This window comes from Cornus florida, unplaced genomic scaffold (assembly GCF_030987335.1).
Source record: "Cornus florida cultivar Cherokee Brave unplaced genomic scaffold, ASM3098733v1 CherokeeBrave_3.0.0_Hap2_Chr07, whole genome shotgun sequence".
In the NCBI taxonomy this organism is placed as follows: domain Eukaryota; kingdom Viridiplantae; phylum Streptophyta; class Magnoliopsida; order Cornales; family Cornaceae; genus Cornus; species Cornus florida.
In genome coordinates, this window is record NW_026775577.1 from 20431881 (window position 1) to 20443167 (window position 11287).

Below are 11287 nucleotides of genomic sequence, written 5' to 3' on the forward strand. Positions count from 1 at the left end.
TCTGCAAGAATCAAAAGTTCAAAACGCAGTTCGGGTTCCATCGTCGTTGTTTAGAAAATTTCAGATTGTTCAGAAAATCAAAACCTCAAGCTTGCCCCCTTTTCTCTCTGCAACTGCTAACTTGTAGGTATGGGTTTTGTGTGTAATCAAGGGCAAATTTGGCATCAGAAATCACTAACCAAGCCTCTCTTTCCCTCTCTTTCCGTCCATTTTTTGAATGTTAAGAAATCTACTGTTGAAGCCTTGTGTTAACCCTTCAAATCCTTCCCTTTCCTTTCATTTCCTTCCACCAAATTTATCCAAACACAATTTTTTAATCACTCTCTATCACCTTTCCTTCTTTTTCCTCCCATTTCCACTCTATCAAAGTGAGCCTAAATATATCATTTTTCAGTAGGTAGTATTCCATAAATAGTGTAGTCAGTTGATAAAATACAAAATCGATTTTGGATATTGTGTCCAACAAAGACTATAGTCAGCAAACTCGCTTAGTCGTGTTTTCTACTCTTGCTTCAATCATTGTGGGCTTGTCTCTAAAGATTTATTTTTACTTCATATACTTCTTCATGTAAATAAATTGGATACCCATCAAAATTGATGCTTATATTCACATATATTTTAACAGTTTTAAAGTTATTTCCGAATAATTCATATATAATAATTAATCTATTCAAGTAATTACAAAATTCTCTTTCACATTATTAACGTATTTTACTTATTTGTTTTCTAACTTAAAATTATTTATTACATTTTCTCCAATTACTTGAGATTTACAAATTATTCTAATACCAATCATTCCTAAATCCCCATTTTCTCTCTATTTTTGTAAATGACGTCATGGGCCAAACAAACCGCCCAGCCCAAAAGTGTCCCACACTGTACTTTAGCTCCGCTTAGTCAAATAGGCCTGATTTTAATGGACCAGGCTGGGTTCTATACCATAACTAACTTGGCCTGGATAGGCCTATTGGCCCAATAACAACACTTGTTTGTTATATTTCAGAAAGTTGTGTTAAATTGGCAATGTAAAAACAAAAATAATATATGGCACTCCACTTTCTAAGCAATTTAAAGTTCACGAAATTCAAAATATATTTGAAATTAGAGAAAATTTACTCCCTCTGTTTCATTTTAAATGTGCGCTTCGAAAACTATGACTTATAATTTAAAATGAGAGGGAGGGAGTATAATTTTTTTCGAGAATCTCTTAAAATGGTGGTGGGCATAAAGAAAAGAAAAACTAATTATTGTTGAATCTAGTAGTAGTAGTATGTGAAGAATCTCTTAAAATGGTGGTGGGCAAAAAGAAAAGAAAAACTAATTATTGTTGAATCAAGACTCACTTTTCAAAGCAAAATCAAATCATGCAACATATCCTAGGGATCACCCTCCTCCTCCTCCTCCTCTTCCTTGTGAAAGGACACCCCACATGGTTGCTTGTCAAATTTGAAGATATAGAAGATACCCTCCACCTCCACCACCACCATGTACCGCATATCTATCATATATGTATGCATACTCATAATATATGCATGGCCAAAATTAAAATGGTGGTAGGCATAAAGAAAAGAAAAACTAATTATTGTTGAATCAAGACTCACTTTTTCAAAGCAAAATCAAATCATGCAACATATCCTAGGGATCACCCTCCTCCTCCTCTTCCTTGTGAAAGGAAACCCCACATGGTTGCTTGTCAAATTTGAAGATATAGAAGATACCCACCACCACCACCACCACCACCATGTACTGTATATCTATCATATATGTATGCATACTCATAATATATGCATGGCCAAAATTAAGTCCACTTTCTTCTCCTAACCTTCTTTGCCTTTACTTTTCCTTAGAGTTGGGCTGAATACACACTCTTTTTGTGACTCATTTCAATCAGAATCTCAACCTTCCTCCATCTTTTGTCACCTACAAGCTTTCCTCTCCCCACCGTGTGTGTCCCGTGTACTTAGAACCTTAACTCCTAAGTATTTGACATGTAAAGTGACTTCTCACATAGTACCACTCACACTACTGGTCCATTTTTTTTTTTTTTTTTTTAAAGTATGTTTCATTTTTGTAATATTCCAAAAGATTGATATTGATGCACGCATTTTGATATACGTACATTTTTACGTCTCATTTTGTCGTAACTTAAACTTTTAGAGTAATTAATTATTTAACACGGTATTCTTGGAGAGTTGATTCCTGCCACGTGCAAGATGAAATTGCAAATGGGAAAAGGTTACAAAATATTATTTACAAATTTACCCATAGATTTTGTAAAAATCTTAAAAATATCTTTACTTTTTTATGAAAACTTTAAATATGCCTCCACTCAAATTTTAATGATAACCCACCATATATTATTGTTGTTCAAGGTCGTTCCTTCTCATACAATTCTCTGAGTCCATCACTGTTGGAACTTGATTTGCATTGATGGACGTAAGTACGTAACTAGTGATTTAACATAAATATTTTCATATAGAACCTTTTATGAATTTTATTTATTTATTTATTTATTTATTTTTTTTTTTTTTTTTTTTTTCATAGCAAGAATATTAGGAGTTAATTGTTAGAGGGGAACGAGAGGGCGTAAGGCTCGAATATGGGTTTTTGAATACGGGAAGCAGCCCAACCACTCGGACAACTAAATTTGAAAAAATCACTTTAATTGATTGTACTAAAAATTATATATATATATATTTTAAAAATAATTCTTAAACTTAAAACTCTAATAATGAGATTGGCTTAAATTAGGCCTCTAGAGAGTTTTAGGTCCAAGTAGCATGGTCCATAATATAATATACTAGTACATTTAAAAATTTTCAGATAAGCAACACACGAACACACTCTAAGATGTGAACACGAATTGCAAACCTTTCTTTTAGAGAAGAGTGATTCTAACCAACTGTCCTTGGTCAATATATAATAATATACATAATTTTGCCTTTAAAAAAATACCAAACTTTTCAGAGGTGGTTTTGCTTTCTATTAAAGCTCGTAAGAAAAATAGTAAAAAAGGTGTAGATATTGAGTTTCTTTATGGTACGTAAATGAACGGATGAATTGGTGGATCAATCATGCATTTTGGAATATATTCCTTCCTCCTCTTCGATAGCCGCCAAAGTCTTTTCCACACAATATGTAGATTTCTTGGCTTGCATTCCTTAAAAAAATATATATATAATATATATTTTTTTATATTTTAAATTCTTACTACTATTTTTTCTTTCTAACGTAGAAGAAATATAATTTATTGTAAATTTAAAACATTTTTTTTGATGCTTATGTGATTAAATTTTTATCCTTTTTTCTAAGTGATGAACTTTTTAACATATCACCAAATTAATATTAATATGGTGTTATACAAGGGTACAAATATGTTATACAGGTAATACATGCACGGTAAGAACACCTCTACTCAATGTGCGTGCATGAATGGAGTGTATCTTACATGTTGAAAATATACATTATTCTTGCACTATGTTTGGGAGTATAGAATCGATAATTTAAATTTGGAATTGAAAAAAGTTTGATTAAAATTTTAAACTAAATTTGTCCCAATTTCAAATATAAGGTAGACTTGATGCTACCAGACGCAACATTCATAGGCGACCTCAATGGAATACTCGTAATCACATCTTAAGTCGTCAACAGTAACATAAAAGGTACAAAATTTACGTCATAAAGTAGAGTAGAAACGAAAACGAGCACGTAACGTGAGAGGACATCCACTTTCTCTACAATTCTTTTCATGTTTATATGAAATTATATTTTAAATGTAATCCAATCTAATCCCATTGGCAAAGTCTAGTAAAATCTTAAGCTTTTTTTATCACAAACTTCCAAAACAAAGTGTCACTTAGACCATCTACTTAAGCACTTTATCATGACCCGTTCTTTTTTGTGACCATCATTGTGACCTTTTAAGGCTCTTAAGTCTGCGTAAATTTCACTAAAGTAATGTCTTTATATATGACCATCATATTTAACTTTTGGGCTCTAATTAGTCTGCGTAAATTTTACTTGTAAATTAAAGTAGTGTTTGTTTGTCTTTGCATCCATTTAGGTCTTTGGTTGGGCCCTTTCATGAGAGAGTGATATCATTAATATTAAACTTTATCGCCCACATTTTGACTTGTTTGGTATTTTCGGTTAAAAAGCTTAAAAGCTATTAGAGCATTCTTTTATAGGAGTTAACCTTTTCTTTGGTGACTTTTACGGTTAGGAGCCCTAGAACATGCATTTGGGAGAGTTGATATCATTCCAATGGACTTGGATCCCCTCCCTGAGGGGATTATGTGGTGTGTTCGGTGTACTAAATGTTACTGTTTTAATGAGTTGGTGCAAAATTCAATGTGCAAGCACGGAAACAAAATCTCAAATAAAACGACACCATTTGATGCACCGAATGCACCACAAAATCCCCTCCAACGGGAAGGATCTTCTTCCCAATCTAAGAGCAAAGTTTCACTTTCTGTTGGATTGACATTAGCCTTCTGCACCACAAAATACAAGGTGTAGTGGAAAGGGCTGATATTAACAAGAGATAGGGGTGTAGTTGGCCAAATTGTTATACGATACCGATTAATCACAACCGAAACGTAAATAAATAATTAGATAAAATTGATATATTTACTTGCATGTCTTGCATGTCGAGTTGTAATTGACCGAAACCATACAATAATTTCTTCGCTGTTCACTGCACCCCTTTCTCTTCTTCAATTAGAATTTGAACTCTATTCTTATTAAAGATTAAGGCGAAACATTCAACATAATAAACAAAAAAAATATAAGATATTTTTCGTATAATAACATTTCTGAAATTCCTGTGATTAGGATGGATCAACTTTTAGATTTTTCTTATTCAATTCAATTCATTTAATTTATTATTAGTTGAGCTTAAAGTTTGAGTTCAAATAAAATATATTAGTATGTCTTATTGGAGTTGTAGTTCAATAGTATCACATCCATCAGTGTTGCCATCTAGGAATTTCACAAAAGATGAAATGAAAATAACAAGTCATTAATAATTTAATTCATTATAAAATTAAAATATGAGACAAGTATGTTTCATGCAGCGAATCAAACAAAAAGTAATACAAAAAGCTTGGCTTTTGAGCCTTCAACAACAATCTTCCAAATGGGAAAAATCAATCTTCTGACTCCTCTCCTTCAATTATTGTACAAACCCCACACACTTCACACACACACACACCACACATACAAAAACACACCAGCTATACCAACCAAAAGCCCCCTCTCACCATTACTCACTTCAAAAACCCAAGAAACCAGAAGTGAATAACAGAGACCTGTACATACATATACATATATATATATATATAGAGAGAGAGAGAGAGAGAGGCGTTTGTGTAGCAGCTTTTCACTCTCCTTCTATCAAGCAATGAAAGTTCCCTTTACCGCACCCAAAACCCATCAGTCTTCGAACCCAAAGCCTCCATCTTTTAACAGTACTACTCTTCGGAGTACTCATCCTCACGAACCCAAGTCGGTTCTTGATCTCCGCCGGAGCTCCAGCCCTGTCTCCGATAAGCCGGCCAAAGTTCCGGCCTCTTCCGACGTCGTACTGTCATACTCAGACGACTCTTCTCTTCAGTGGGTCGAACACTTCCTCAACAACACTGACGATTGGAATTCTCTGTTGAACGATGTGGGATCTATCCCTCAATTCACTCACTCCGACTCTCAAATCCCTGTTTTCTCCGAATTTCAATCTTCAGACTCGTTCGATCTGACCCAGTTCAATGATGATGATTACCATCACATGGATCAGTGGAATTGTGGGTCGGATTTCGTGGGTGATATTGTTCGAGCCTCAGTTTGCATCGAATCGAACGACCCACAACTCGCGCACTTGATATTGGCGCGGCTCAATCAACAGCTGGGTGGTTCGGCCACCGGAAAACCACTCCGGCGAGCTGCGTTTTACTTCGCAGAAGCTCTGCAATCTCTGCTCACCGGGTCGACTCACCCGACTCGCCCTTCCTCTTCTTCCGAAGTCGTTCAGACCATCAAAGCCCACAAGACCTTCTCCAACGTCTCTCCGATCACCATGTTCTCCAATTTCACCGCCAATCAAGCGATTCTCGAGGCCGTGAACGGTTCGATGCTCGTCCACGTCGTCGATTTCGACATCGGACTCGGCGGTCACTGGGCTTCGTTCATGAAAGTGCTTGCCGATCAAACCAGTCCACCGATTCTTCGAATCACTGCTGTCGTTCCAGAAGAGTACGCGATTGAATCGAGATTGGTCAGAGACAATCTGGGTCAGTTCGCTCGTGAGCTCAGAATTGGGTTCGATATCGAGTTCGTGTCGATTCGGACCTTTGAATTTCTATCGTTCAAAGCAATCAGGTTCATGGGTGGTGAGAAAACCGCGGTCGTTTTATCTCCTACAATCCTCCGAATTGTCGGCGCCGGAATTTTGACCGATCTCCGTCGAATTGCACCGCACGTGGTGGTGTACGTGGACAGTGAAGGGTCGATGGACGGCTCGTCGTTTCGTGACAGTGTCATCAACGGGCTTGAATTCTACTCTACGGTGTTGGACTCGCTCGGTGGCGGCGGTGGCGACGATTGGGTTCGAAGGATTGATACGTTTCTGGTGCGTCCAAAGATTTTCGCGGCGGTGGAGGCGGCGGCGGCCGGAAGGAATGCGATGCCGTGGAGGGAGGTGTTCACCGGCGCGGGAATGAGGCCGGTGGTGTTGGGTCGGTGTGCGGAGTTTCAAGCTGAGGGTTTGCTGAGGAGGGTACAAGTCAACGGGTTCCACGTGGCAAAGCGAGAGGCTGAGTTGGTGCTATGCTGGCACGATAGAGCCCTGGTTGCCACGTCAGCATGGAGGTGGTAGCAACTATCCAATATATATATATATATATATATAGACATAGTATATAAGTAGTAGTATTTAGTGTTACTCCTATATTAGGGACTTTGGATCCAATAAAGTTTAAAGAACTTTTTCTTAGTGTTTTTATTTCAAATTTTTTTTTTTGACATAAATTAATAGTTGTATTACATGTTCGTCTTTCAGATAGAAAGTAAATATTTTAAGTCTTCATAAGAAAAATGTAAACATGTGATTTTTTTGTTTAAATAAAATAAAATAAATCAATTAAAAGACTGATTTAGTCTTTTAGAGTGAAATATATGCATAAAGGTATTTCAGTCATTTTTTATGTCTACACGATCAAGTGTCACGAGATGGAATGGTGCATTTTGACAACTTTTGAAAAATTGAATGGGTTATTTGGCACAAATATTAGGTTATGCTTGTTGGACGAATGAAAAAATAGATGGAAGAATTAATGAGAGGAACAGATGAGAAATCCTTAAGGAAGTGAACGTGTCTCTCTTAGTTTTTGTTTAGTTAAGTGAAATGGATAGTAGAAATGATGGGGTGATATATATATATATATATATATTTGGTTGAAAAGAATGGAAAGAGAGATTTTTATATTCTTCTTACTAATATACCCTCACTATATAAAATAATCAAATGTAGATTTTATTTTATTTTATTTGCGTAAAGTTAAAATTAGAATTGTATATTTGTGTGTAGTTATTCGTTTTCTTTCTCTTCTCTTCCCCCAAAATTAAACGGATAGAAAAATATGAAGAAATACTTCATCCCTTCTTGTCTCCTCCCTCTTCCCTTCCCTCCAACCAAACACTAAAATTTTTATCCGTCCCTCCACTTATCCAACCCTCCTCAATGCTTCCCTCCAATCAAATATGGCATAAGAGTATTTTCTGAAAATTTTGAATAGCTCCGAGAAGTTTTGTGCAATTTGGCCCCTATCTCTCAAGTTAATTAAATTTTTTTTTTTGTGTATATATATATATATATATATATTTTCTTCTTCTTACTTCTTATACTCTCCCATCCGTGTTATGTACTATCGGCCTAGATATTATGGGCTACATTTGATTACCTCTTGTCAATTGGGTTATTTGTGTTGTGGATCACAAACCTGCATGTGGTCAAATTGGGTTAGACTTTCATCTTGTTGAAGTATAGCTTATTGTCATGAATTTTTGTCCCACATCGAATTTGGATGAAGAGAGAATTGGGTATATAAGGTTAGTTTTTTTAGGTAAGATTGCGAAACATCCGACCTGTAACATTATTCTAATGGACTAACCTTTAAGCTTGATCTTATTAATGCCATTAGAATTTTCTATTTGTATTTTTGAAAAATGCTAGAAATTAAGATGCCGTTTGATGCACCGAATGCACCACAAAATCGTCTCCGATAGGAGATCCTCTTCCCAATCCAAGAGCAAAGTTTTACTTTTTGCTGGATTGACATTAGCCCTCTGCTTCCTAATCTAAGAACAAAGTTTTACTTTCGGCTGGATTGACGTTAGCTCTGCGCCACGAAATACAAGGTGCAGTGGAAAATGGCTGATATTAACTAGAAATAGGAGTGTAGTTTGTCCATGAAAAATTATTATATGATCCCGACCATTCATAATTTGACACACAAATAAAAAACTAAATGACACTAATATATTTACCTGCATGTTGATCGAGATAATGCAATAATTTCTACCTTGTCCACTGCACCCTTCTCTCTTGTTGTATACGAACTCTAATCTCGTTAAAGATTGAGGTTAAACATTTTACATAACAAACATAAAAAAAGTAAGGTGTTTTTGTATAATAACATTTCTTGAATTCTGTACTTACCATCGTTGTACTTACTTTTTATACATGACAGTTGCTTTATATTTTGAGGAAAAAAAAAAGAAAAAATCTTAAATTCTATATGGTGTGATTAGGGCCGATCAAGTTTGAGATTTTTCAAATTCTATTCATTTAATTTAGAGAAAAGTACAAAAAATCTTCCTAAACTATTGCCATATCTGTAATAAACTCCCTAAACTATAAAAAATGTAAATAATCCCCCAAACTATACAATTTTGCTGCAGTTGACCCAATCCGGCGAACGGCCGGCCCAAAATTTGCTCTTCATCGGAGCGCATGTTTCTAACGCGGCATGATATATAAAAATATGGACCATATTGTCCTTATAAATTTGAAAAGTCTAATTTGCCCCTCTTAAAAAAATACAAATTATATTGACACCCAAACACGCCTTATGGTTACTGTTCATCTTCTTCCTCTTACTGTTCTTCATCTACTTCTACCTAAACCCCTCTCTCTCCCTCCCTCTCTCTATATATATATATATATATATATCAACTGAAGATATAACAAAGGTAAACTCAACCACACACCCAAACCCAATTGAAACTCCACCATACCCAAACCCAAACCCAACGAAAATACACAAATCCACAGCCACCACTATGCATTCTGTCCTCCGCTGCCACCGTTCCTCTCGTAATTATGAAAACAATCAAAACCGAGAGCGAGACCAGGATGACGAAGAAGAAGGATTCTTTGTCTCTTCCTCATATTGATTGGCTCAGACCCATATGACGAAGAAGCATGATTGAAGAAGAAGATGATGACTGGAGGTTGGCAGAGTGTTGGAAGCCATCATTTAAACGGATTTTTCGCCGCCGTCACGTCAATTTTGGGTTCTCAGACCTCCCAATTTCTCTCTTTAGCAGAACTCTCTCTCTCTCTCTATATATATATATATATGAACAAGCTTGTAATGCCCTTTTGTTGCCAGAAAAAAAAAGGGAGAAAAAAAATGGTAACTCCAGTTCTATTGCAAGGAAAAATAAAAAATAAAAATGTTAATCCAAACCATATATATATACAGGTAATTATGGTAGTAACTAATTTAATTTGGTAATCCAGAAAGACTGAAAATATGATTTCCATCTCTACAACTTATTCGGCTGCGATGGTCCATCTCTGTCGCCTTTTCTTCTGTTCATGTTGGTGATCTGGAACGCCGACGAGGACGACGGCTGCTTGCCGTCGGTGTCGCGGGTCGACATGAACGAGGTGGCGCCATAAATGGCCGGCGAGATCGATGTGCTCCCTCTCCTCTCTGTGTCTCTTTGTGGTTTTTTACTTCTTCCACAGAGATATAGAGTGTGTATATATATATATACATATATTTATAATATATACACACACAGAAATAGAGAGAGGAGATAGTAACGACCTAGTATTGAATAAAGGTAAAACTATCTTTTTCTATTCCGGTAGTATGAGTGGGCAAATTGCAAAAAAAATGAAAGTTCAGGAGTTTTCTTTGTAGTTAAAGGGGGTTAGTTGCAAAACCTTAGTTCAGGAGTTTTTTTAACACTTTTCTCTTTAATTTATTATTAGTTCAAGTTTAAACTTCGAGATCAAGTTCAAAAAAAAAAAAAAAAAAAAAAATTCAAATAATTGGAGTTATATCTCATCCGTGAGTGTTAAATCTACTTGCCATACGGAGAATTTCACAAAAGATGAAATGAAAACAAGAAGAGACAAGAATGTTACATGCTAATTATTCTCTCCCCCAAGTCTAAAACCCACCAGTTATACCAACCAAAAGCCCCCTCTCACCATTTACTCACTTCAAAAACCCAACGAACCAGAAGTGAAGAACATATACGGAGAATTTCACAAAAGATGAAATGAAAACAAGAAGAGACAAGTATGTTACATGCTAATTATTGTCCCTGAAATGTCCTACCCCCACCCCACACACACAAGTCTAAAACCCACCAGTTATACCAACCAAAAGCCCCCTCTCACCATTAACTCACTTCAAAAACCCAACGAACCAGAAGTGAAGAACATATATATACTATATATATATATAGAGAGAGGGGTTTGTGTAGCAGCTTTTCACTCTCCTTCTATCAAGCAGTGAAAGTTCCCTTTATGACACCCAAAAAACCCGCAATGAAAGTTCCCTTTATGACACCCAAAAAACCCACCAATCTTCGAACCCTAAACCTTCCTCTTTTAAGCTCTGCAATCTCTACTCACCGGGTCAACTCACTTGACTTGTCCGTCATCTTCTTTGGAATTCGTTCAGACCATCAAAGCCCACAAGACCTTCTCCAACGTCTCTCCGATCATCATGTTCTCCAATTTCACCGCCAATCAAGCGATTCTCAACGCCGTGTACCGTTCGATGCTCATCCACGTCGTCTATTTTGACATGGCGGTCACTGGAATCACTGCTGTTATTCCAGAAGAGTACGCAATCGAATCGAGATTGGTCAGAGATAGTATGGGTCAGTTCGCTCGTGAGCTCAGAATTGGGTTCGATATCGAATTCGTGTCAATTCGGACCTTTGAGTTCTTATCATTCAAAGCAATCTGTTCATGGGTAGAGAGAAGACC

At 36.3% G+C, this 11287-nt stretch overlaps 1 protein-coding gene across 1 annotated transcript; it reads left to right on the forward strand.

The window, feature by feature from the left end:
• The first annotated feature begins 5139 nt into the window (after positions 1 to 5139).
• On the forward strand, positions 5140 to 7071 carry LOC132266743 (scarecrow-like protein 15). Its single transcript, XM_059767729.1, has one exon. The coding sequence runs from the start codon at positions 5402 to 5404 to the stop codon at positions 6866 to 6868; it is 1467 nt and encodes a 488-aa protein (XP_059623712.1). The 5' UTR covers positions 5140 to 5401; the 3' UTR covers positions 6869 to 7071.
• The last annotated feature ends 4216 nt before the right edge of the window (positions 7072 to 11287 follow it).